The sequence below is a fragment of the Triticum urartu genome, chromosome 2A (genome assembly GCF_056163025.1).
Source record: "Triticum urartu cultivar PI428250 chromosome 2A, HENAU_Tu73, whole genome shotgun sequence".
NCBI classification, from domain to species: Eukaryota; Viridiplantae; Streptophyta; class Magnoliopsida; order Poales; family Poaceae; genus Triticum; species Triticum urartu.
In genome coordinates this window covers 571895549-571923069 of record NC_141874.1, presented here as the reverse complement: position 1 = coordinate 571923069, position 27521 = coordinate 571895549, and the positions used below count along the sequence as shown (strand labels likewise).

The window sequence follows — 27521 nt, the reverse complement described above, 5'->3', positions numbered from 1 at the left end:
AACTCCTCACTGACAAGAAACCCAATGTGAGTTATTTCAAAGTCTTCGGTGCTAAATGCTGGATTAGAGATCCTCATCACAGTTCTAAATTTGCACCAAAAGCACATGAAGGTTTTATGCTTGGTTATGGTAAGGACTCGCACACCTACAGAGTCTTCAACACCTATCACCACAAGGTTGTTGAAACTATAGATGTGTGGTTCTATGAAACTAATGGCTCGCAAAAAGAGCACCTACCTCCTGTGACAGATGAAATACCTCCTGAGGAATCTATTAAGTTCAAGGCTACTGAGGATGTCATTCCTACAAAAGAATCTGCTGAAGAAGTCGTTCCAAAACGTGAAGAACGTCATGCTGATGCACCTGAGGAAAATGCTGATCAAATTCCTGAACGACAACCAGCTCATCCTCGCATTGCAAATGAAGTGCAGATTGAGAAAATCATCAGCGACATCAACATTCCAGGTCCTCTTACACGCTCAAGAGTTTCACATTTATCTAACTTTTGTGGGCACTTTGCTTTCGTCTCTATCACAGAGCCCACTAAGGTAGATGAAGCATTTCTGGAATCTGAGTGGATTCAAGCTATGCAAGAGGAATTACATCAATTTGAGCTCAACAACATCTGAAAATTGGTCAAACATCCAGATCCTCGCAAGCACAATATCATTGGCACAAAGTGGATCTACCGCAACAAGCAAGATGAAAATGACCTTGTGGTGAGGAATAAGGTACGACTTGTAGCTCAAGGCTACACACAGGTTGAAGAATAGATTTCGATGAAACTTTTGCACCTATTCCTAGACTTGAGGCTATTCGCATATTACTTGCTTATGCTAAGCATCATGATATCATCTTATATCAAATGGATGTGAAAAGTTCATTCCTCAATGGTAAGCTTGAGGAAGAAGTATATGTTGCTCAACCCCCAGGTTTTGAAGATCCAAAGCATCCTGACAAAGTCTTCAGACTCAATAAGGCCCTCTATGGGCTCAAGCAGGCCCCTCGGGCGTGGTATGATACTTTGAAGGAATTCCTCATGAAGAAAGGCTTCAAACCCGGTTCACTTGACCCAACTCTTTTCACTAAATCTTATGATGGTGAATTGTTTGTATGCCAAATATATGTTAACGATATCATTTTCGGCTATACTGACCAACGTTATAGTGATGAATTTGCCTATATGATGAGTAAAGAATATCAAATGTCTATGATGGGAGAATTGAAATTCTTCTTAGGTCTTCAGATTCGTCAACAGTGCAATGGCATATTCATATCTCAGGAGAAATACCTCAAGGATGTACTGGGGAAATTTGGCATGCAAGATTGCAAAGGAGTCAAAATCTCAATGTCCAGAAATGGCCATCTATGCACTGATGAAAATGGTATTGACTTCAATCAAAAGGTATACCGCTCCATGATTGGTTCTTTATTGTATTTATGTGCATTTAGGCCAGATATTATGCTTAGTGTTTGAATGTGTGCCCGCTTTCAAGCTACACCGAAGGAATCACACCATAAGGCTATGAAGCATATTCTTCGATATCTAGCTCACACACCAACACTTGGATTATGGTATCCCAAGGGCTCGGCTTTTGATCTCATTGGATATTCAGATTCTGACTATGTTGGTGATCGTGTGGACCACAAGTCAACATCAGGCACATGCCATTTCCTCGGACGATCCTTGGTCTGTTGGTCCTCGAAGAAAAATAACTGTGTATCACTGTCTACTGCTGAAGCTGAGTACATTGCTGCTGGTTCTTGTTGTGCTCAATTTATGTGGATGAAGCAAACCCTCAAGGACTACGGCGTCAACATGAATAATGTTCCTCTCTACTGTGACAATGAGAGTGCCATCAAGATTGCTCATAACCCAGTTCAGCACTCGAAGACAAAGCACATTCAAATTCGTTATCATGTTCTTTGTGATCATGTATTGAAAGGCGACATCGCTATTGAGCATGTGAAGACTGAAGAACAGCTAGCCGATATCTTCACAAAGCCCTTGGATGAGAAGAGATTTAGCAAGTTGAGGTGTGAGCTAAATATTTTAGAATCTTCGATTGTCCTTTGAAAAGGACACACATCCTAACACTTATTCAAAATTGATGACTTAGATGTGCAACACACGAAGTAACGTTTTTCTTCAATCAATGAAGACTAACCCTCTAAGTGTGAAGAAATTAACGAAGAATTTGATTCTCAGAACCCTACGACAATTACACACGGTGTTTGAAATCATTATTCTTATACGGTGGGTCACGCCACCACCAAAAGTTGAAAATCTTCAATTTGAGCTTTTGAAATTCCTCAGTTGTTCATTTTCTTCAACTTTGCATGTCTTCACTCTCTCCGTTGTTGTTCTTCATTGGCAATATAGATATATATGAGTTTATGTCCTCTATAGTATTCATTTATTGCTATTTCTTCAAATTGCTTGTTCTGCTAAGTGAATGTGATCGGACCCTTCCCCCTTTATGATAAACTTAACACAATCTATTCACAAATTCTTCATGTGCGTTCTATTTGAAACTCGTTCAAAATCTTCACTGTGTCCTTGTCAGCTGAAGAATTTGCGAACGGAATCTTAAACTTATCTTACCTGAATTTTCGGCTTTTGCCGCTCAAACCGTTCTACCTTTTCGTGATATATTATTCTATTCACCCACGATTGCACACGATCGTCACCTCTCTGTACGTGGGTGACACATGTCACGCGAATGAGAAGAGTCAGGGGCACGTTCGTCCAATTTCCTCGGGCAAGTAGTTTTTCACTTCGGCTATAAATAACTCCCTCCCTTCCTCACTTCGTTTTTACTCCGCTCGACCTCACTCCCTCGCTCGAGCTCTCAAACCCTAGCACCGCCGCTACTTCCATCATCGCGAGTGAGGAAGAGCTTCACTGCCTCGACCTCATGTACACGCCGCGCTAGCCACCCCGATTGACTCAATCAAGTTGACGAACAACAACGGGCAACCTAGAAAAACACACAGCAACGACAAAACTTAAAACCAGTTCACAGAATTTTTCCAAAAATCTTTTGTTCCTTTTACTGGTTCTTTTCTTTCTTTGGTTTTTTATTTCCTTTTCTTTTCTTCTCTTTTTTTTCGAAAAAATCATATTTTTTTAAATTTTGTTCATGTTTCGAAAAAAGTTCATTTTTTGAAAAAATGTTCTCAAAATTCAAAAATTGTTTTCATTACACGAAAAAGTTCAAAACTTGCGAAATTCAGAATATGTACCGGATTTCAATTTTTTGTTCACATATTCAAAAAATGTTTGCGCTTGCAAATTTGTTCAGGTTTTTCAAAATTGTTCTCCATTTCAAAATTTGTTCTCAAGATTAAAAAATGTCCGTGCTTTAAAAAATTGTTCGCGCTTCCAAATTTGTTTGGAATTTTTCAAAATTGTACTACATTTCAAAAAAAATCTCAACATTTCAAAAATGTTCGTGCTTTAAAAAATTGTTCACAAATTCCAAAATTGTACATTTTTTCGATTTGTTTGTTGATAAATTTAAAAAAATTAGTTTTCATAAATTTTATTCGCATTTTTGAAAAAAAAACGTACGTTCAAAATTTGGAATAAAATTGGGTTTTGTCAAACAATGTTAAATCCGGAACAGTACTTAGTTTCTTTTAGAGTTCCGGTGTACTTCAGTCGTAATGTCCGTTCTATCGCAGTGGCTGACAACCAGGTCGCGCAAGCAAACAGTCCCGTGTTCAATTCCTAGCGATCGCGTTCTACTTTATTTTTTGCGATTTTTCTCACTCGCAGCGCCCTGAATGGGCCAGCCCAGTTGGCGCCCCCTGTGCGACGCAGCGTGTTTTTGCCGCAAAACGCGGCAAATAGGAGGTCCCCCCCAAAGCCGTCGGTGATCCAGCGCGCCGCACATTTGGGCCGGCTCCAGCCAGCACCTTGCCGGATCAGACGGCTCCTTGGGCCTTAGCCGCCTCCTGTGATGCTTACAGTAGTCTTCTGCTGTAAGCGTCGTAGATTTGTCCTCTCTTTTTTTTAGGAAGATTTATATAAATTTATTAATCATGATGCAATTATGAATTTTCTAATAAATGGTCGAGATTTTCCGTGGGCAACAATGTAAATATCGTATATGTACTCAACGGTTCACACGATATTCGACAGATCACAGTCAAATGTCCGTATGTTACCAGCGTAATGCTGCCAGCTACTGTATATACGAATAAATGGCACCCATTTATTTCCTGCCAGTGTAGCGAATTCGACGATCGGAAACGAATCAATCGAAATCGCATTTCTATAGTAAGCATTAATGCGCAAGATTGAATACTTTCCATAGTAGAGACGACGGCCCGCTCCCCTCCTCCAGATACGCGTGATCGTCGCTATATATAGTCGCGCTCCCCGACTGTCACAACCACAGCAACAATTCCACCGCCACCACTCCCAAAGCTTCTTGCCATGGCGACTCCTCTCTCGCCAACCGCCGTGGTGATGGCACTGCTGCTGGCCTCGCTGGTCGCGCTCTCCTCGGCGCACGACGACCACCACCACGCGCCGGCTCAAGCGCCCAGCCCCGCTCACCATCTTGCCCCCGCGCCGAGCGCTCATCATCACCACGCTCCTGCCCCGTCCCCGAGCCACCACCACCATCACGACGCTCCGGCCCCGTCCCCGAGCCACCACCACCATCACCACGCTCCGGCCCCGTCCCCGAGCCACCACCACCATCACCACGCTCCGGCCCCGTCCCCGAGCCACCACCACCATCACCACGCTCCGGCCCCGTCCCCGAGCCGCCACCACCATCACCACGCCCCGGCCCCGTCGCCGAGCCACCACCACCATCACCACGCCCCGGCCCCGTCGCCGAGCCACCACCACCATCACCACGCCCCCGCCCCGTCGCCGAGCCACCACCATCATCACCACGCTCCGGCCCCGTCACCGAGCCACCACCATCATCACCAAGCTCCGGCGCCGTCGCCGAGCCACCACCATCATCACCACGCTCCGGCCCCGTCGCCGACCCACCACATCGACGCCGACGAGCTGGACACTGCTACAATCACGGATGTCGACGAACTGCACAAGGCACCAAGCCCGCACCACCACGGCCACCACGCTACAGCACCGGCGCCGGCTCACCACCACCACCATCGCCATCATCATCATCACCACCACCACGCTCCGGCGCACTCTCCGTCCTCGAAGACATCCGGCCCCAACCATACTGAGCGGCTTGGCAGCGCACAAGTTGCAGCGGCGGCTCACGCGCCCACTCAGCACTCCCCTGCGCCGTCACCACATCATCACGCGCCCGCCCCAGCGCCTGGTCCGGCAAGCTCCTCTTCCCGTCACGCCGTCACCGGTGGAGTTGGTCTGCTCGGCGCGGTCGCCGTGTCCGCTGTTTTGTTCTTTCTTTAGGTGATCGTCCTGTCAGCTTTGTAATAAGATGTGCATGCGCGGTAGTAGGTTGTTGCAATAGGTCAATGTCTGCTCTGTTAAATTATCAACGCAAATGGTGAAAATAGGCATGCGTTCTCTGAATATGTTTGACATGCAAGATGTTTCCGTAGCATATATGGAAACCGATATATAAAATTTAAGTTTGTTCATTGTTAAATCGAATTTGTTCTGCCTCTAGAAGCAAAAAAAAAGGTCGAGCACACATAAGCGTGCAATAAAAGGCAAAACAATCGGCACGCATCCACGTAACGAAATCTGAATGGAGGATGCGTCCACTACTACCACCATTCGTTGTCACCAAATGATGAGTGTGAAACTTTGCTTGGCCCGTGTCGTTTTTTTCCTCGAGATTATGGAAATTGTGTATCATATTTGTATTGTTATGCAACCCATGCCACAAGACACCACACCACTCTCATGAAATGTCGTAAACACTGCTACAGCGGCCCTCTAGGTCTGGAGTTCACGAATGTGGTGCACAAGAGCCGGGATGAGTCCATATTCCCGAAGACCGTATTCCATGTTTCCGAACGGTTCAAGCAATGCGTATGAGATAGAGTTGAATCCCTTCTTCGATCTTCGGTAGGGGCTTTCTAGATCTCAACCACCACTCAATGCAGTCGTCGGGATGGTCACTTGGATTAGCAACTATAGCCGGACTCTCCAAATTAACTGGACGCATGACTACTGACTGGACAGGAAAGAAGAAAATTTTGACCCAACCGGACTCCTCAAAACCTTCGTAAACGTTCAGACTGTCCGGCACTCATACTTCAGCCAGTGATCCTGCGTCTGCCACATAGGATTTGGCCCACCACAGACCATCTTTATTGTCTCTCTTGTCTTCCTCTCTCCATCTCCATCAATCTCATACATGTGACCGGACGTATAGGGAAAAAATTAAGGACATGGATGTGTGCACATATAAATAGAGACTCAAAACGGACACACCCGGACGACGTGTCCACACACGTTTGAGGGGACAAATTTGTCCAGTTCGACTGTAGCCCTTAGTTCCATGAAACGTTTGTGCCAAGACTTCTCGCATAAATACAGTGCATGAGGATGTGATCAACTGTGCCCTCCTGGTAGGAAATAAAAGCATGGAGAGGTGGTCTATTGTAGGTCATGGCGATGACGAGGACCAGGACCGGAGGTCCATACCTAGTATTAGACGACTAGCCAGATGAAGATTTTGCGTTTTGGAGGTGCCCAACTCTTCCAAATGCAAGGAGCAGTGGGAGACCTAGGCATGCCTTGGCACAACATTTTGTGGGTGGAATACGCCGAGTATTGACCCAATGTTATCCATCTCCAAAAAAAAGCATCAGGGATGTCGCTGTTGAGGGAAACGAGAAAGACTGCCGTCCATAAGGCTGCGGGATAATCGCGTAGTTGTTAATGCTTCAGCTTTACCCTCATGATCAGTAATTACCTCATCAGGGACAATAATAGAAGGAATGAAAATCTTCGCACGAGGACCGTTGGCCATGACAATAAATGGCTTCGTGTTAGCATCTCTAGCTTGTAACCATCGGATCCGCGAATGATGTCTGGCAATCATGTACTCGAGAGAGGGAAGCCCTAAGATTGTGTGCTTGAGAGTTTGTCACAACCACAACACCAAATCTGAAAAGGATTCACGTCTTCTAGGGTATAAAAGCATTACTAGTAGAACCCTCAAATTCTCGAACCCTCACTAGTGTTTTAAGGGTTCAAAAATAAATTTTTTGTGCACTTTTACAGGTTGAAAAATAGGGGCAAAGATTAGAACCCTTAAACCCAACCCTTATAACGAAATATTCCCCATGAACGGCGTTGTCGTTGCGCGCGGGAGGTCGACGGGGCGGCCGCCGGCGACGGGGGCGACTAGCAGCGGCGGTCGCGGGCATGGGTGCGGGAGTTGGGAGGATTTTTCCCTCTCGCGCGAGTATAACCGCCAAATGAGGGTTGGGGTAGATTTTGCTCCCCAACCCTTACTTTTGAGGATTGAGAGAGGGTTTGAGGGTTGGACCTTTAAAAAAATTTGAGGGTTTGAGAGTTAAGGGGTTCTAGTCTACGGTTTTTTTTCAACAAAAACTATAAAAAAAAATATTTATTATTAGGGGTTTAAGGGTTTGAGGGCTCTACTAGTAATGCTTTAAAAATTGCATGAGGGCTCTACAGTACCTTGCAACTGTAGGGGCAGATTTTGTAAGGGGCGGCGGGAAAAGCCAAAGAAGCACGTCTCTGCTGCGCGTGAGGTGGAATTTTTCTGATAAGCACCTTTGACAGAATATACCTTGCTTATAAGCCTAACCAAAACATGCGAGCTACGTAACCCACACTTCACAGGAAAGGGGAGAGCGGTCAGCCGGGCCACCTGCCAGCAAAGAGGGGAACTCTTTTCACGGAACGAACAGAAGGAGAAAGGGGATGTGGTGCGCGTCGTGCCTGGCGTCCGCCTGCGCGGGCTGCGCCTGCGACCTCTGCTCGTCGGCGGCGGCGTCCGTCACTCGCCGCTCAGCCCGCCTCGCGTACTGCGGCCTTTTCGCGGCCTCCCTCATCCTCTCCTTCCTCCTCCGCCAGTTCGCCGCGCCCCTCCTCCAGCACATCCCATGTATTGTTTCCTTACCTTTTGTTCTTTTAATCGCTGATGAGACCACCCTTGTTGCGATTAGTATCCTGGTATACTTCTGGCTCTCGGTAGTTGCAGCACCGGCTGCGAGATCGAGCTGAAATTTTGGAGGGTTTGGTTGCTTAGCTGTGATGGTCTGTGGGATTTTGGGATACCTACGAATTAGTGCTCTGGTTTATCCATTTCGCGTTCCTCAGCACGCACATGTGTGAACGGTATATCAAATTAGAGGAAATTTGGGACATCGGTGTCTATAAAGTTAATAGTAATACTGTCCCTGCTTGCGGAATTGCATATGACATTATAATGTAAAGTTACTCCTTGTGCGAACTGTGGTACAGTATGGCGATGATATTGCATTTGTAATTATTATTTTGATGAAGAAGGTGAAGGTTGGCATGTCGAAGTTGTGTTTCTTAGTTTTTGGTACTCTATTCACTTCTATATAGTAAGTTCATAACTATTAACTAGTCCATGGTTTTCATCGTTGTTAGATAAAGAAAGGGGTTCACTTATAAAGGGGTTAAATTATATACAAGGTTTTCACTGTCAGTCCTGAGCATTTGCAGAAATAATCATACATGTTAAAACTTCATTATTCGTACTCTTGTGTTGTGCTTATGTGTGTGGAATTGAGGCTTAGGCGTAACATGACTAAGATTCAGCATGATAATTTATAGGAATCATGTTCCTCAATTTCCCCCCCTAAGAATCATAAAGCTTGAGAAAGTTATGTGTCAATATGATGTTTTTTTCTTTTGTTTCCAGACAAAGAAACGTGTCCACTTGTAGATGCTTTTATAGTTACGTTGAAGGAATTCTTGGTGTTTGCGTGGACAGGAGAAAGCCAAAAATTGTCATGTTTCTAGTTGATTATTCACCATGCCTGTTTTATGCTTATGTTTGTGCTCTGGGCTCTTAGGCTTAGATGGATAGCCATAAACAAGCCATACAGAAATGTGTTGAAGAATGATGGTATTGGTAGTAGGATCATGTAGTAATGGTCCTCTTCACTAAAATGTGAAGATCATAGTTGAGTTACAAATTTTTAAAGCGTTTCCAGATGATTTATGGAACTTTAGATTGCCTAGGATTTGTATTATGTGTATGTAATACTGGTAAACACCATGTTGCAGTCTTGTATCCACCACCCAGAATTTGTGTTTCTACGTGCATATGATAATCCTCCCGTTTTACAGTTATGTACTCCCTCTGACTCCAAAGGTAGGCATAGTTTGACTGTCTAAATTTGTGCTTTGACCATCAATTAGTCAAATTATATGTGCTTTATGTTACGCAGAATAGACACCATTAAATCCGTAATCAAAAGCATTCCGCATGATTATGATTTTGTAACCATTGACTAAATATTGTTAGAGATTGACGGTCAAAGCATGAATTTGGACAGTCAAACTGCACCTTTTGGAGTTTGTGGGAGTACCATCTAAGACAGGCAAACAATGCAACCAACCAGTTAACAGATTATGTTCATGTATAAGCTTATGTGATCAGTAGGTAAGTCATACCTGTGTGGTATACTGTTATGACCGGCATATTAGGTGGGCTGTGGCCCGAGTTATCTTATCGTTATTAGGGGCTTAGCCCAATTATCTTATCGGTATTAGGGTCGTTTGCTTAGGAGTCAAGTAAACCTCTCTATATAAGGAGAGGAGATGTATCAATCTAATCAAGCAACAAGCAATCAGTATTTGCTCGGCTTCCCTTAGGGAGCCGGGAGACCTAACTCTAGCCGCCTCTTGCGCCGCCGCCGCCTCTTCTCCACCACGCAAGGACGGCGCCTAGCCGTCGGCCGCCGTGCCCTCGACCTCGTCTTCTTCCATCTTTCCTCTACAATCTCCGCCCTAGAACCGGCAAAACCCTAACTCCTAAGACCTTGGTATCAGGTAGCTCTGTTCCGATCATGTCTTCACCGCCGCCCATCCCGTTGCTTCCGCTGCCAACCGTCACCACCGCGCCGCTGCCCTCCTCGTCCGTGCTGCTGGTCGCATCCTCCGGCGCCGCCACCACCCAGATGACGGCGCCCTCCACCGCACTACCGGCCGTCGTCTACTTCCCGGTGGAGATCACCGGGGTCCTCAACGATCTCGTCACCGCCTTCCAGGGGATACGGCTATACCTAGCCGGCCCCTATGGGCCGCCGGCCGCCGCAACCGGGCCAGCCGCCCTGTCGTGGTATTCGGCCCCGCGGCGCCGACCGGGCCTCTACACCACCACTGGCCGCTTCAGCCGCCGCCCGCCGCCGCGCCCCAATGGCCGCAGTGGCCGGCGCCGGCCCTCGCCGCGTCACCCACGCCACCCGGGTCCTCGCCGCCACCGCCCTGGCAGCCCTGGCAGCCGCTGTACCCCGGGGCCACCACGACGCTGGTCGGGCCGTTGCAGCCCTCGCTGCAGCTACAGCCAGCCCCCGCCACCGCCCCAATCTAGCCACAATGGCCGGTCGCGGCCATCGCCGCGCCCGCCGCCTCCGCCGTTTCCAGGCAGCAGCAGCTGCCGCTGCCGGAGCCTCCGCCGCCCAGCACCGGGCTGACTACAATCACGCTGGCGGGTGTGTCGATTCAGCAAGTGCGGTTCCCGCCCTCGCCGTCCCAGCTTCCGGCCTGGTTGGCCGGGACGTCACCGCTGCCAGTCTACACCATGGCCGCGGACCAGCCGGCGCCCTCCTTGTCGTACGACGGGCCCTCCGGCTCCGCGGGTTTCCACGCTGGCTTCGACGGGCCACCGCTTTCCTGCGGGCCACCTGTGCACACCGGACCAACGCCATCCTCTTCGCTGCTCCGTACCGCCGAGCCGTACACTCACGACGGTCATGCTCAGACACCGCCGCGCTTCGCCAAGCTCGCCTTCGCCACCTACGACGGCGCCGAGGACCCCCTCAACTGGCTCAACCAGTGCGAGCAGTTCTTCCGGGGGCAATGGACACTCGCGTCGGACCGCACCTGGCTCGCCTCTTATCACCTCCGCGGCGCCGCAGAGACGTGGTACTACGCCCTCGAGCAGGACGAGGGCGGCATGCCCCCATGGGAGCGTTTTCGCGAGTTCTGCCTCCTTCGATTCGGACTACCGATACGTGGGAGCCAGCTGGCGTAGTTGGGCCGCCTTCCCTTCACCTCTACGGTGCAGGACTACACCGACCGCTTTCAGGCCCCGGCGTGCCACGCGTCCGGCGTGACGGCTCACCAGCGGGTCGAACTCTTCGTCGGCGGTCTGCCAGATCATATCCGCGTGGACGTCGAGCTGCAGGGACCCTAGGACCTCCAGACGGTCATGTACTACGCCCGCGCGTTCGAGCGCCGGGCGGTGGCCATCCAGCAGGCATCACCGTCCCGGGCCGCTGGGCCGCCACCCTGGCCCGATGTTCCCGCGCAGGGTCGGCCTGCTCAGGCTTCCGCGGCACCCCTTGCCGCGACCGCGGCACGCCCGTTCCGCCGGCTCACCTCGGCCGAGCTACTCGAGCGTCGCCGCCAAGGATTGTGCTTCAACTGCGACGAGACCTACATGCCGGCCCACGTCTGCCCCCGACTCTTCTACCTGGAGGCTGCAGACTACATTGAGGAGGACGCCGTCGCCGCCGGGCTCGGCGACCTGGCCGCCCCAGCGGCCGCGGAGGTGTTTGACGCTGGTTGATCACCTCGAGGAGTTCAGCAAGCGCTTCCCCGCCTTACAGCTCGAGGACGAGCTGTTTGTGCAGGCGGGGAGAAGTGTTATGACCGGCATATTAGGTGGGCTGTGGCCCGAGTTATCTTATCGTTATTAGGGGCTTAGCCCAGTTATCTTATCGGTATTAGGGTCGTTTGCTTAGGAGTCAAGTAAACCTCTCTATATAAGGAGAGGAGATGTATCAATCTAATCAAGCAAGAAGCAATCAGTATTTGCTCGGCTTCCCTTAGGGAGCCGGGAGACCTAACTCTAGCCGCCTCTTGCGCCACCGCCGCCTCTTCTCCACCAGGCAAGGACGGCGCCCAGCCGCCGGCCGCCGCGCCCTCGACCTCGTCTTCCTCCATCTTTCCTCTACAATCTCCGCCCTAGAACCGGCAGAACCCTAACTCCTAACATATACACTGAAAAGGTCCAATGTGTGATGTGTCCGTCCATTAAACATCCAAGGTCGAAACCATCTTAGATCTGTTCAAAGTTCTCTGTTCTGTTACCGAGTGCAACCCCTTCATTTTGTTCCGAACTTATTTATACCATTGGCAACCAAAGTTCTTGATGTTTGTTGTTTATTCATTTGCTGGGGTACCCTGAACTTCGTTGTTATGATGCCCTTGTTAAGTAGGTGTTTTGGGGCTAAACCTACTGGTGCAGACCTAGCAGTAGCGTTCACATCCCATGTGGCGGTTGGCTAGACCAAGTAGTCAATGCTTAGTTCTAAACTCCAATAACCGGACTAGTTAGGATACAATTCAGCAGAGGCCCTGATACTATGTATCAATTGAGCAATGTATTCTCTAGTCGTCAGGTTAATATTCTACTTCAAGTTGTATTCTAGGATGACTGTTTACTATAAAAGGAGGGGCAGCGTGTACTAGGAAATCATCAAGAAATAAACAGATTAGCCTCCCCTGTAAAACAAAAACAGATTAGTTCCCAAATTCCAAGTTGCTCGGAGCATTGTATAACGGCTGGGAATAGCCCCTCTGTGCGCACAATGTGGAACGTTTCTGTTTGGCAAGGGGAATGTGTGGTGAAGGATCTGTACACTTGGTGCATGTAGTAGTTCACCTACCGCATAAGAAATATATGCTGTCACAGACATGGAAAGGGTTACATTGGATATGTATAATGAATCAAACACTGGTGGGATCCATGGGTTGCTGCATACAAGGGCTACAAGAAGTATAACAGAAAGGGACCATTGAGACGGTAGTTTCAAGATCGTATAAGCGCCCTAGTCTATACTGATATGAAAGACACGGATTTTGTGGATCTAGAGCATCTTGCCCATCATCTAATTGGAGGGGAAGTTAGGCCATAATTGTGCTTAAATCCATTAGTTGGCCTAATCAATCCTCATAAAAGTTGTTTCCTTCTGCACAGAATTTGTGCCATTTGAATGCTCAACACTCATCAACCTGTTGTATACCTGTTTATTGAGTACAATTTTATTGTCTTGTGAATTTGGTATTTGCAGGGATAAATACGTTTGATGATACACCGCCAGAAGAATGGTTTCAAATGAATGCTGTTCTTCGTCTCAGCTTGGGCAATTTCTTGTTTTTTGCAATATTTGCTCTCACGATGATTGGTGTCAAAGACCAGAACGATAGGCGAGACGCATGGCACCATGGTGGCTGGATTGCAAAGTTTGCTATCTGGGTCGTTCTTGTTGTTCTTATGTTCTTTGTCCCGAACATCGTAATTAGTGTTTATGGTAAGCTCTTTTTTGCTGTTCATATCATATATTGTTAAGTTTATTTGCATAGCAATCTTGATCATGTTTATGCTTTCACCCCTTTTTTTTCTGTTGATATGTGTTTCCCCCTTGGTCGGTTGGGGGCGTGCTCTAGAGACCAATAACTAATTTCAACTTGGCAACAATATACTTTGAACTTTAGAGTCTACACATGATGAAGATTCTATCATGGATGATGATTCAGTAATCTTATCAAGCTTCAGCAACTGCAAGTTTCATACATGAACTGCAAATCTGAGGGTATAAACATATTGTAATTGGAGCTTTTGTTTATTGCGTAGTTGTTACCATAGACTGGGGATCTTCATAGGCTGTGGACGGCTGAAAATTCTATGGGCTGTAACTGCCTCTTAATGGCCTTACCGGTGACTCTGGGTGAATTAGGTTAAATTTTCATTTCAGAAACCAGCTCACATATGCTATTGGGATAACTTCACCGCAAATACTAAGACTGTAACTCAAATGGTATCTTTAGTCCTCTAACCACGTGACTTCAACCATACAATCAAAGAATTTTCCTAAAAGTCCATGGGTGTGGGACAAGCTAATGTGACTTATGTTAACATGCCCAGATGCCCTGCATCCTGTAATTCTCAGAGAACTTTCTTATACACAGGTTTGGAGGAACTAGGGGCATATCATACCACATGCAGATCTCTAAAATTCTCCTTCTCGGTTTGATAATTGACCACTGACTGAATTTTGATAGACTTCATATAAGACAAAACCACGATGAGGACTACCACCTCTCTCTTTTTGTTTGTGTGTGTGTGTGTGTGGGGGGGGGGGGGGGTATGTTGAAATCAAAGAGGTTTTGATGATTGCGGCAGCTAATTGACAGTTTGCGCTATATACACCGTATATTTCCAAATCCCTGATGAATCGGTTACATATAGCATGTTTCTTGAGGTTCTGGTCTTTGTCATTGCAGAGATATTGTCAAAGTTTGGATCTGGCTTGTTCCTTCTGGTACAAGTCGTGATGCTTTTAGACTTCACAAATAATTGGAATGACTCTTGGGTTGAGAAGGATGAGCAAAAGTGGTGAGTGGGGCACGCATCAGCTAGTATTGCTTGAACCCAAGTTTGTGTTGTCCCTATCACTGATTCTGTCATCTTATGTAATGTTCAGGGAAATAGCTTTGCTGGTGGTGACTGTGATTTGCTATCTCGCCACGTTTGCCTTCTCCGGTGTGCTCTTCATGTGGTTCAATCCCTCTGATCATGATTGTGGTCTCAATGTGTTCTTTATTGTCTTGACAATGATTCTTGCTTTTGTATTTGCAATAATTGCTTTGCACCCCCAGGTGACATACCACTTTCACCCACTTCAGTATATGTACCTTTCCCTCTGGACATAACCGACTGGTGGAGTTCGGGATGAAAATTAAGGGAGGGTTGTTGATGCATAAATTGGTCCATTTAGGTGTGGCCAGTTTGAAGCTTAATAAGTAACATATAAATACTAGTCAATGAAATTGCACAAGTAGTTTAGAAATCATTGTTGCTTGATATTTTCTCGTGGTCTGGAAATCTTCATTGTGTAGTACAAGAAAATGAAACTGAATTTTGTTGTTCCATGTTTATGCCATCTGCATGCATGTAGACATCATTCTTTTGTGTATGTTAGCAAGGCAGACTAAAAAAGGGGGGATGGTAACACCTCTGAAAATGTCTTGTAATTCTCCCATTGAACACAAAATGTGCTTCCTACCGTATGTTTGCTCTCCACATTTGAGCCAGAGCTAGTGTCACATATTCAGTTTAGTGTTCGTACTTGAAGAAATAAGTTAATAACGTAATTTTCTGTTCATATGTAATATTGTTTCTTTGTCCAGGTCAATGGGAGCGTTATGCCTGCTTCGGTCATTTCTGTTTACTGTGCATACCTGTGTTACACTAGTCTCTCGAGTGAACCATATGACTATGCGTGCAACGGGCTTCACATGCACCCAAAGCAGGTCTCAATGAGCGCCCTTGTGCTTGGGATGCTCACCACCGTGCTCTCTGTAGTGTACTCTGCCGTTCGCGCTGGATCTTCCACTACTTTCCTTTCGCCGCCGTCGTCTCCTAGATCTGGTAAGAATGTACCAGCTACAGTATGCGAAACACACACTGCCTCGTGCTTGTCTGACATTTTTCACTCATGCTGATCGACGATGCAACAGGTGCGAGGAACCCTTTGCTTGCTGACTCCAATGTGGAGGAGGGGAAGGGCAGCAGCGAGGGAAGTGAGCCGCGGCCTGTGAGCTATTCTTACACCTTCTTCCACCTTATATTCGCCCTCGCGAGCATGTACTCGGCCATGCTTCTGACGGGCTGGACGAGCGCCACTTCAGATAGGTCGGAGCTGATGGATGTCGGATGGACGACCGTCTGGGTGCGCATCTGCACGGAGTGGTCCACCGCAGCGCTGTACATCTGGACCCTTGTTGCTCCGCTGCTCTTTCCTGACCGGGACTTCTCATGAGCATGTCCGTTGCAGTTCATACAGAGATTGGTGTGCTTTGAAAGAGCTAGCAGAATATCTATGTATATATGTCCAACATGCTTGTTGCCTCTGAAAGTACTACCTAGGTTGTAATTGTGAAATCGGTGCAGTAGTAGCTATGCATGTATATGTAAGTGATACTTTGAAGTTAGCATTGGTCGCTGACTCACTGTCAATCTGTCATGATGTATGCAATGGGGATATCATCTAAATGGAACTGTTTCGGGGCATCCAGCTTTGCTCATGTTATTTGCTGAAGAGGGAGCATATAGACCTATATATGGTAAGGCGCGTCGATATAGGTCCATTTGGCACAGACGAATTTACATGGTCGTGGTCACGGCGATGACGTTCAGCAGGATCTTGGTCGCCTTCCCAGTCATCGACTTGTCCGTCGAACACGTTCACTGCGGAATCGACTGGAGGGCTCGCATCGCAGCGCGGGCTCAACGCCTTCACTGGGACGACCTTTTCTGCAGCTTTGATCGCCTGACGCAGTTTGAATCACTAGTCACTGGACATCTCCTCCCACCGGCTCCCCCGAGTAATACTGGTGGAGGCGGTACTGAACATGCCAGAGAGTGACACACACTATAAATCTACGTGCAGGTACGGCTGCTATCAGGCTACGGAAGTTGACTATGGAACAGCTACTCTAGTTAACAAGGGAGTTGTTGGCTTTTGCACTTTATATTATGAAATGAAATGATAGCCTTTTTGCTTGTGTCAGCCACAAAACCCTGCTGCCCTCGTGCAACAAAAGGCGCCGGATTGGGCGGTGCATCCGCATCTGCTTCTGCTTCTAGAAGGGGAACCAGCTGCTTTTGCTAGACTCACTCCACGATCTCAGGCTCTCAGCCCACCTACTCTAAGAGCATCTCCAACAGCCGCAGTAAAAAGCTCGCGCGGTAAACCGAGTCTTTTGGGCGCGTGGGACATTTCGGCACGCTCCAGCGGTGGCGGGAAAATCGCGCGCGCGGGAATGATTTGCGCGCGCGCGTGAAAAGGCGGCAGGTCGCGCGCTTTTTTTGTCGCACCGCTTCCGGCGCGCCTATAAAATACGGCGCGCGCCACACGCCTATTACACACGCTTCTCTTTCTCTTCCGTTGCCACACGCCCCTCCACCGCTTTCTCGGTTGCTTCCGCTGCCACCCGCGCCACCGCTCCAGCGCCCCGCCATCATGCTGCCACGCCGCCGAGGAGTGTCGGGCTACCGCGGCGTCCGCCAGCGCCCCAACGGCGGGTTCTACTCGGAGATACGGTCCGGCCAACTCCGGCTTGGCCTCGGCACCTTCGAGACGGCGCATGAGGCCGCCCGCGCGTACGACGCGGCGGCGTGGCGCCTAGGCAGGCCGCGCCAGCAGATGAACTTCCACGATGTCCACACGCTGCAGCAGGCGCTGGACGTCGCCCCGCCGCCTCGTCTTCGCACGGCACAAGACCGTGCGGAGCACGTTGAGCGGCAGAACCGCCTCCTCGTCGCCCATGAGGACGAGCGGGTCATGGCGGAGTGGCGCCAACAACACCCGGAGGACGTATCCTACGAGCAAGCCTACCGGGCAAGGCACCGTGAGGAGGAGACGCAAAGGCGCCGCGCTGAGCGGTTGGACAGGCGTCGGCGGAAGGCCCTGGCGCTATCCCAGTGCGATGTAGTTGAGAATGGTGGTGAGACGATCTTTACATCTGATGATGATCGTTGGGAAGATATGTGGCTCGATACCTCGAATCAGACCAGCGAGGATGGCGACGATGACGATTACGACGACGACTGGGAGTAGGATGTAGCTGCACTAGTAGTTTTTATCTATGTCCTTGCACTATCTAAATAATTTTTATCTATCTATGCTATGGAACTATGTAAAATATCTATGTATCGTTTTTTCTATCTATAAATTTATTAAAAAAATGTACGCACCGTTTAGCGCGCGCTGCATTTTAGCGCGGCCGCTGGAGCTACGCGCGCGCGCTCAATTTTAACGCGTCTGCTAGAGCAACCGCTGCCGACCGCGTCAAATCAGACGAACGGCACGCGGCAAATGACTTTTTTGCACGCGGCGCGTTGCGCAGCTGTTGGAGATGCTCTAATCAATCCCCTCCGCTCCCGTCAAGGTCTCGCACTGCACGCACGACTTGGTCGCTCCTTTCTTTTCCTTTTTTTGTTGTTGAAAATGGCCGCTCCTGCTTTCTTGGCAGACAAGGGAGCGTGGAGACTGGGGCGGTGGACTGACGGTGGAAGAAACTGCAGGGCCGCAAAGGGCAAACGCACGTACGCTGCCTCTCGCCGTGTTCACATCGAAACGGGAGATGCGCGCGTCTCTCCATCTGCTCCTGTCCACCGACAAGCGTCAGGGAAGAGGAATCTTGACGGCCCGGCACGAAACGGAAGAGAGGGAAAAGAAATGCGCATCTTCGTGCCGAGGTCGAGGGTATTTCATTGCAGTACGCGCATTTTCTCTCTTTTCTTCCTCTTCTTCTTCTTCTTTTCTTTTTGATTTGACTTGGAGGGTTTTCTCTGGTAGTAGTAAAAGAGGAATTCGAGCGAGGGAAAGGGACATTTTCTGTTGGAACGACGAAGCTTCAACCAAGCAAAAGTAGCACCCGGGAAACAGTCTGAGACCAAAAACTCCTTTCCTTCCTCAAAAAAAAAAAATCACTCCTTTCCGAGCCGGTTCGAATTCGTATCCCGGTTTAGTTTTAGGTTTTGCTTGGTTGATGAAAATACTGTCGATTCTCAAAAAAAGAAATGGTGTGAGTTGTGGACTGCGAGAAAGTGCCTGTGAATTGGGAATTGAGGAGAAGTTGAAAATCGATGTGGTTCCAGATTTCGTGGTTAAAATGTTTAGTGTTTTCCCCGCAAAAATGAATAAGAAATATTTAGAGTTTAGGGCTTAGGGTTCGGCTTCTTGACTTGCCCCAAGCATCATGGCCATGGAGAGTCTAGAGGCACATCCATCTGGCTTGGCACATGTGGCGATAGCTCCCTGATGCGTTGGTGCGGGGGCACCGGGATTAGTGTCTGGAATGAAAACGCTCGTGGAGTTAGCTTGATGGGCGGCAAGGGTAGAGCATGTAGCTCCACATCGGCCGTCGCGCTGATATCTGTGCATGGATCTTATAGTATGTTCAGATCCGCTTGCTCAGTCTGCGTGCGTGGTCTCTTTTTTGTGAGATCTAGTAAGTGAACACAATTGCATCCAAGAAGGCATTGTAGGGGAAAGGATACTGGTTTGTATTAACTAGTGTCTTGTAATATACAATGGTAAACAACTACCGAGCGGGGCCTAAGGGCATCTTCAATGGTGTCACACACTCCTCCCCTACTTGTTCAAATCGAACAGTCCAGATAAAAAGGTCACCCAACATTGTCCCCCACTTCTCCCGTAATTTTCTAGATTGTCCGAAATCCTCTACTTTGGTATCAAATCAAGGCAGGAGTAGGGGATGTCTGGGTTGTCCGCCACTAGGCATGAACACCATGACCCCACCAACCCTCCTCGTCAGCTACTCCACCCCTCTACTCCACTATATCTGCTTGAACCCAGTCTCGGACGCTCCCCCCCCCCCCACACACACTAGCACTACCTCAACCTCCGCCTAGGCCCTGTTGGAAATATGAGCAAATTACTACGAGATTTAATCCGAATAAATAGGAAATAGATCATGACAGCAATAGCAGAGATTAAACTAATCATGCGAACTAGCATAGTAGATGAACATATCACATCTAGGGCACATACTAGAAACATGAATTCTACCACGATCTCGAATAGGAAGGATAGAATCACATACGATGCAGCGGAAGGAGCACCGCCGGCGTTGATGTTGTCGCCCATGTCGTCGAGGATGAGGTTGCCGAGGTCGGGGAAGAAGTCGTCGTTCGCGAAGTCGTCGCTGCCAGCAGTCGCGCGAGTGCGCTCCCCAAAAACCTGATCGCCCCTCTCCCGTACAGGATCACGAGAGGCGGGGTTCCGGAGGCCTGCTGTCCCTTCTCCCGGTGCACGCCGAAAGGAGGGATGGAGAAGACTTGCTTGGCGGCGCAATGATCTGGAATGGTGGTGAGAAACCATACGAAGCGGCGGCGGCTAGGGTAGATGTCTGCCTGACTATATAGTGCGGGCCGGGTAGGTCGTGGGAGTAAACCCCACGTCCGAGTCGTCACGATCCAAAAGAATCGGAAACGGTTCAGTAATTAACGCGTCTGTTAATTATTAATTAATGACTCATTAATTCTTTTATGTATGATTAGTTATCTTTGCAAGTCTCTTCGAATTATCAGTTTGGTTTGGTCTACTAGATTGGTTTTTCTTGCCATGGGAGAAGTGCTTAGCTTTGGGTTCGATCTTGTGGTGTCCTTTCCCAGTGACAGAAGGGGCAACAAGGCACGTATTGCATCGTTGCCATCGAGGATAACAAGATGGGGTTTATTTCATATTGCATGAATTTATCTCTCTACATCATGTCATCTTGCTTAAAGCGTTACTCTATTTTTAACTTAATACTCTAGATGCATGCTGGATAGCGGTCGATGAGTGGAGTAATAGTAGTAGATGCAGAATCGTTTCGGTCTACTTGTCACGGATGTGATGCCTATATACATGATCATGCCTAGATATTCTCATAACTATGCTCAATTCTGTCAATTGCTCAACAGTAATTTGTTCACCCACCGTAGAATACTTATGCTCTTGAGAGAAGCCACTAGTGAAACCTATGGGCCCCGGGTCTATTCTCATCATATCAATCTCCATTACTTTAATCTTGCTTTGCTTTTACTTTTTACTTTGCATCTTTATACCAAAAATACCAAAAACATTATATCTATCAGATCTCACTCTCGTAAGTGACCGTGAAGGGATTGACAACCCCTAATCGCGTTGGTTGCGAGTAGCTATCGTTTTGTGCAGGTACGAGGGACTTGAGCGTGGCCTCCTACTGGATTGATACCTTGGTTCTCAAAAACTGAGGGAAATACTTACGCTACTCTGCTGCATCATCCCTTCCTCTTCGGGGAAAACCAACGCAAGCTCAAGACGTAGCAAGAAGGATTTCTGGCGCCGTTGCCGGGGAGTCTACGCAAAAAGTCAACATACCAAGTACCCATCACAATCCCTATCTCTCGCATTATATTATTTACCATTTGCCTCTCGTTTTCCTCCCCCCCCAATTCACCCTTGCCGTTTTATTCGCCCTCTCTCTCTATCCTCCCTCTCTATTTGCCTCTTTTGCCCGCTTGCCTTTTTTTTGCTCGTGTGTTAGATTGCTTGTTGTCGCGATGGCTCAACCGAGATTTGGTGATCTCCACCTCAAAAGGTTAGAGGAGATCGAAACCAACGTTAGGAAGTTTATGGTTTTGCAATTTGAGCATAATAATTTCTTTAGAAACGAGCTTAAGGAACAAAAAAGTTTTATGAGTTATACAAATAAAGAGCTAGATGATATGTCTAAAGAATTTGATGGTATAAGATCCCAAATTGCTCGTCTAGAAAAGATGACTGCTGAAATTTCGGATATGCAAGCCACCTTAGTCAATAAGATGGCCGCTAAACCGAATGCCTATGAAAATCAAGATGAAGATCTAAAAGTTATTGATGTGTCCCCTATTAAATCTTTGTTTTGCAATATGAATCTTGATGAAACTGGATATGATCTTCCTTTACCTAGAAGGCGTTCTAAAAATTCGGAGTATTTAGATCTTAATGATGAAATTGATGAAAGTGGGATTGAAAGAAATAAAAATCTAGATGTTGCTAAACCCACTATATTGGATTTCAAGGAATTTAATTATGAAAGTTGCTCTTTAATTGATTGTATTTCCTTGTTGCAATCCGTGCTAAATTCTCCACATGCTTATAGTCAAAATAAAGCCTTCACCGAACATATTGTTGATGCCTTGATGCAATCTTATGAAGAAAAACTTGAGTTGAAAGTTTCTATCCCTAGAAAACTCTATGATGAGTGGGAACCAACTATTAAAATTAAAATTAAAGATCATGAGTTTTATGCTTTGTGTGATTTGGGTGCTAGTGTCTCTACTATTTCCAAGACTTTGTGTGATTTACTAGATTTTCGTAATTTTGATGATTGCTCTCTAAACTTGCATCTTGCGGATTCCACTATTAAGAAACCTATGGGAAGAATTAATGATATTCTTATTGTTGCAAATATTAATTATGTGCTCGTAGATTTCATTGTTCTTGATATAGATTGCAATCCTTCTTGCCCTATTATTCTTGGTAGACCTTTCCTTAGAACGGTTAGTGCGATTATTGATATGAAGGAAGGGAATATTAGATTTCAATTTCCATTAAAAAGGGCATGGAACACTTTCCTAGAAAGAAAATAAAATTACCATATGAAACTATCATGAGAGCCACTTATGGATTGCCTACCAAAGATGGCAATACCTAGATCTATCCTCGCTTTTATGCCTAGCTAGGGGCGTTAAACGATAGCGCTTGTTGGGAGGCAACCCAATTTTATTTTTATTCCTTGCTTTTTGCTCCTGTTTAGTAATAAATAAATTATTTAGCCTCTTTTTTGGTTGTGTTTTTTGTGTTGAATTAGTGTTTGTGCCAAGTAGAACCGTTGGGAAGACTTGGGAAAAGTCTTGTTGAACTTGCTGTAAAAAACAGAAACTTTAGCGCTCACGAGAACTGCTGTCATTTTTATTTGAAGAGTGCTATTTAGTTAATTCTTTTTCAAGATGATTAATAGATAAATTCCTCACGTCCAGCAATTTATTTTAGAATTTTTGGGGTTCCAGATCTTGCGCTAGCTACAGATTACTACAGACTGTTCTTTTTTTGACAGATTCTGTTTTTCGTGTGTTGTTTGCTTATTTTGTTGAATCTGTGGTTAGTAAAATAGTTTATAATCCATAGAGAAGTTGGAATACAGTAGGTTTAACACAAATATAAATAAATAATGAGTTCATTACAGTACCTTGAAGTGGTATTTTGTTTTCTTTCGCTAACGGAGCTCACGAGTTTTCTATTTTGAGTTTTGTGTTGTGAAGTTTTCAAGTTTTGGGTGAATTCTTTTGATGGATCATGGAACAAGGAGTGGCAAGAGCCTAAGCTTGGGGATGCCCATGGCACCTGTCGGTGTCAAAACCGGCGGATCTCGGGTAGGGGGTCCCGAACTGTGCGTCTAGGCCGGATGGTAACAGGAGGCAAGGGACACGAAGTTTTACCCAGGTTCGGGCCCTCTCGATGGAGGTAAAACCCTACGTCCTGCTTGATTAATATTGATGATATGGGTAGTACAAGAGTATATCTACCACGAGATCGGAGAGGCTAAACCCTAGAAGCTAGCCTATGGTATGATTGTTGTTGTGTATATTCTTCTACGGACTAAAACCCTCCGGTTTATATAGACACCGGAGAGGGTTAGGGTTACACAAAGTCGGTTACAATGGTAGGAGATCTACATATCCGTATCGCCAAGCTTGCCTTCCACGTCAAGGAAAGTCCCTTCCGGACACGGGACGGAGTCTTCAATCTTGTATCTTCATAGTCCAGGAGTCCGGCTGAAGGTATAGTCCGGCCATCCGGACACCCCCTAATCCAGGACTCCCTCAGTAGCCCCCGAACCAGGCTTCAATGACGATGAGTCTGGCGCGCAGATTGTCTTCGGCATTGCAAGGCGGGTTCTCCTCCAAATTCTGTGTACCTGTTGAATAAAGTCCGGTTTCTTGTAGATGTTGCGCTCCTTGGCTTCTACGCCCAATAATGGCCGCTTCCCACGTGTCAAACGAATATGAAAAGTCTGAGTGTTTTTACATTCACACCCCTAGCCGCGTAAATGAGCTGACCTATTTAAGGGGACGAGGATTTAGATCCAAACCACATCTTCCCCCCTTCGCGAGTGTTCATCAGAGCGCATCCGACAAAGGTCCATTCCACCATGGCCAGCCGTCGCGACTCCTCTCGCCCTTCCAGCCCTCAGCCTGGATATTGGGAGAGATGCTCCATCCCGCATAGTGAGCTAGTGACGCTCCAGACCAAGGGATTTCTCCCCCGGCCTATATGGTCCCGGTTCGAGCCGGCCTTGCCATCTATAATGGCGGAGAGCAAGCGGAGAGTGCCCCTGGTCCCTCCAAAGGAAAGCGGGTGTGCCTCGTCCCTTATTTAATAAGGGGGCTCGGATTTCCAATCCATCCATTTCTCCGGGGGCTCCTGGAGTTCTATGGCCTCCAGCTACACAATCTCACGCCTGCCTCCGTATTGCATATCGCGGGCTTCGTAGCCCTCTGCGAGCTGTTTTTGGGTATCGAGGCTCATTTCGGGCTATGGAAAAGGTTATTCTGCCTTGTGCCCCGCTCTAAGGAGGGGTCAATGTATCAAGTGGGCGGAGCCGAAGTGTGGCGCATCACCGGGACCGGATATCTGTCTGGAACCCCAAAGAAGGCGTCCGAAGACTGGCCCTCGGAATGGTTTTATATAGAAGACATCCCGCTGCCGGATCCTGTCCGGATCGGCCTCCCTGAATTCGATAGTGCTCCCTTAAAGAAGCGCCTAAGCCGGCGTCCATGGAGCCCTTAGAGGGAAAGTGGCAGGGACATCATTTACCTGATGGGCCGAATAAGATTGTTAGCCCATTCCGGACTAACCATGATCGGGGTTATGGCCGAATGCATTATGCGGGGGGTGCAACCGCTTCAGTATAGAAGCCACCCCATGTGGGACTTCAACAGGAAGGACGACGCCACCCGCTACGGCCGTAAGGGGCCGGATTCAGCTGCCGCTCTACTAAAGATCTTGTCCACTTTGTATAAGGGAGGAGAGGAGGAATTTCTCCGTGTCAACCCACATGGTGGATTCTTTATGCACAATCCCCCAAGCTGGGTAAGCGGTCGTATTTACTTGCCCATCCGTTTTGTATCCCATTGTTAAATATTCAGTCTGACGACTTCAACGCAGGAACTACGCCGGGCTGTTAAGGAAATAAGCAGCCCTCCTCCACAACCCGAGGACCCAGGACGGTCCCTCGACCCGGCCTCTCAAGAGGATCTGGACATATCTGTGGAGCTGATTGATGGAGTGTTCCATTAATTGAGCAAGGACAACGCCTTGGTGCCCATTACGGCCGATTACCCAGGGCTAATCCCGGCCTCCCAGGTAACTGAGATCGAAGTCCCAGTACCCCAAATAGGTGTCCACCCTCTCGTGTTTTCAGTTTCCTGATTACAACCGAACTTTGCAGGGGGGGTTTTAAGGGGAAGGCCGAACCTGCGGCGACAAGCCAACGAGGGGCCGCAGGGCCCCGTGGGCAGAAAAGAAGTGCAGTCCGGACCGAGGCGTCAGCGGCAAAGGTATGGCGCGCCCCCTTATCCCAGGTGTTATACCTTCGAGGCACATTGACACTCATGCTCTCTTTAGGACAAAGAGACCTCGCCGGACTATATCCGGAGAGGCTGCCAATCGCGCCTCCACCAGCCAGGCTCCAAAGCCTAGTCCGGAGGCAGAGGCGAACGCAAGGTGCGCGCCAGACGCTCCTCCGACGGAGGATGTGGACGGGTTGTCTGCCACCAACTCTGAGGTGGAGAGTGCCATGAACCACAGGCGTCGCCGGACAATTCTTCGCGACGCTTGTTTCTCCCAAGGGGCGTTAGATGCCTTTAACTCGGGAGATGCGTACCTCCGTGCCGCTCAAAATGGTCTAGCCAGAGCCACGGAGCAATATGTAAAAGACATACGGGTAAGAAAATTTTGGTAATTATATATATATATATATATATATATATATATATCAGTAGCCCCCGAGACTTGAAACAGTTAGAATAACTGATTTAAGGATCATTTGTTATGCAGGTTCTTACAGAAAAGAATTCCATACTGTCCAAGGAGCTGGAAGAGTGCAAAGCCCAACTTGAGGCTGCACTAGCCGCGGCAGGGGAGCCCAAGGAGACACCCTCTGGTAATATACACTTCGAAAGATAAGTATTTTGCGAAGCACGGCATGGGTGCGAATCTGACAAATGAAATTGCAGATGGCGCCGGATTGAATCCGGAAAGGCAACACCTCCTACGCCAGCTAAAGGCTGGTGAGAAGGTGCTGACAAAGGTGAGGCAGGAGAAGAACGATCTCCAAGATGCCAACACCAAGCTGGGCGTCGAGTTGAAAGATGTCCGTGCCTAGCTGTCAGACTCCGTGAAGGAGAATCAGCGGCTTCGGCGCGGCATATTTAGTAAGTGCTTGAACGAACCTTTGAAAGAAAGTTCGGCGGGGAAGTCGACTAAAAGAGCAATGTCTGTAGGTGTGCTAACAGGTCGTCCTGCAGAGGAGATGCCCGGTTCTACGGGTGACCTTCTTCCCGAGCTCTCGCAACTGCTCGATCGAGTTCGGCAGGCGATGCAAGGCGTCGCCCAGGCCCTGTGGCCATCCGTCTCCATGCCCGAAGGTCTTGGAGAGCTTGCGGAGAAGCTAAAGGGATCACGGCGGCGCTTCCGATTGTGAAAGATATCGGCCTGCCGTCAAGGCGCTAGGGAGGCCTGGGCCATGGTGAAGACGCGGTATGCAAAGGTTGACCCCAACCACATGGCCGAGGTCGGTCATGTAGGGCCCGATGGGAAGGAGATCCCTGTAAGCTTAGTATACGGCCAAGTAGAGTTGGTCGCAAAGTATTCCCAGCAGGACTGTAAATTAGACAGCCTGTTAGATGGTATTGAAGAGGAATACAATCAGTCAAAATGACTATGTAATTTAATTGACATTTATAATGCCTTCTAGCCGGATTGTAGATCATTTGTCATGGCCGACCTTTTCGCTTCAGCCTCGAGACCTAACGGTCCGGAGTGTGTCCGAATTCCCATGCGGTTATATAGGAACCAGGGAATGCATGGAGACCAGGTGTAGGGGTCATTAGTGCGTGAACAGACAAGTGCCCGACTAGTTATGTTATATTACATGGTTAGTAAGAAACATCTTCCAGGGAGAATAGTTCCGTTAGGGGTTCCTTTCCCTGGGAGGCATGCCCTAAGGTGCATGTCCATGCTGCGAAAAGAAACGCAGGAAAAACATCTAGGGGCGTAAAAAATAAAAAAGATCATCTTTAGTTCACCGACCGAATATTCCCTTAAGAACGCTAGCTTTCGGCTTCACCCAGTCCGAGGTACACGTCCGGCTAACCCGGCAGTAACAATCACAGAGGTGCTCCCTTTACCACCTAGCCGAACAATCGGGAACGTAGGGGTAAGCACAGGAGCCAGGCAACCCAGCTTGGCCAAAACTTAAGTCATATCAATGCATATAATGGTGAATAAAAGGTACATGCGGAAGTGTGACACATGTGTTGGGCATGAAGCCCGTATGAATAAGCTTCTGTTTAAAGAAGCCCCCAGGTTTAATGAGCGCGGATAGCGCGTCACTTATGAGCCTTTAAAGGCTATAAAAGAGAGAGAGAAGAAGAGAAATGTAAGACAGAAAATATATAAAAAATAGACAGAGGAAGGAGATGAACACAGAGTCCGGCGCTAGGCATAGAATCTTCGGAGACGGGCTGCGTTCCATGGGTTCGGCTCAAGTC

At 47.9% G+C, this 27521-nt stretch overlaps 3 protein-coding genes and 1 pseudogene across 3 annotated transcripts; all 4 read left to right on the top strand.

Moving 5' to 3' along the window:
- The first annotated feature begins 4393 nt into the window (after nucleotides 1–4393).
- Nucleotides 4394–5609, top strand: LOC147985972 (uncharacterized). The gene has a single exon (XM_087544399.1). The coding sequence runs from the start codon at nucleotides 4445–4447 to the stop codon at nucleotides 5408–5410; it is 966 nt and encodes a 321-aa protein (XP_087400525.1). The 5' UTR covers nucleotides 4394–4444; the 3' UTR covers nucleotides 5411–5609.
- Nucleotides 5610–7760: 2151 nt separating this feature from the next.
- On the top strand, nucleotides 7761–16223 carry LOC125538825 (uncharacterized). The gene is made up of 6 exons (XM_087544397.1): nucleotides 7761–8051; nucleotides 13222–13461; nucleotides 14435–14546; nucleotides 14635–14809; nucleotides 15341–15581; nucleotides 15671–16223. The coding sequence occupies exons 1-6, from the start codon at nucleotides 7868–7870 to the stop codon at nucleotides 15970–15972; spliced, it is 1254 nt and encodes a 417-aa protein (XP_087400523.1). The 5' UTR covers nucleotides 7761–7867; the 3' UTR covers nucleotides 15973–16223.
- On the top strand, nucleotides 8274–12487 carry LOC147985971 (uncharacterized; annotated as a pseudogene).
- Nucleotides 16224–16370: 147 nt separating the features above from the next.
- Nucleotides 16371–17803, top strand: LOC147985970 (uncharacterized). The gene has a single exon (XM_087544398.1). It carries the CDS (start codon nucleotides 17176–17178, stop codon nucleotides 17770–17772), a length of 597 nt encoding a protein of 198 aa, XP_087400524.1. The 5' UTR covers nucleotides 16371–17175; the 3' UTR covers nucleotides 17773–17803.
- Nucleotides 17804–27521: the final 9718 nt, after the last annotated feature.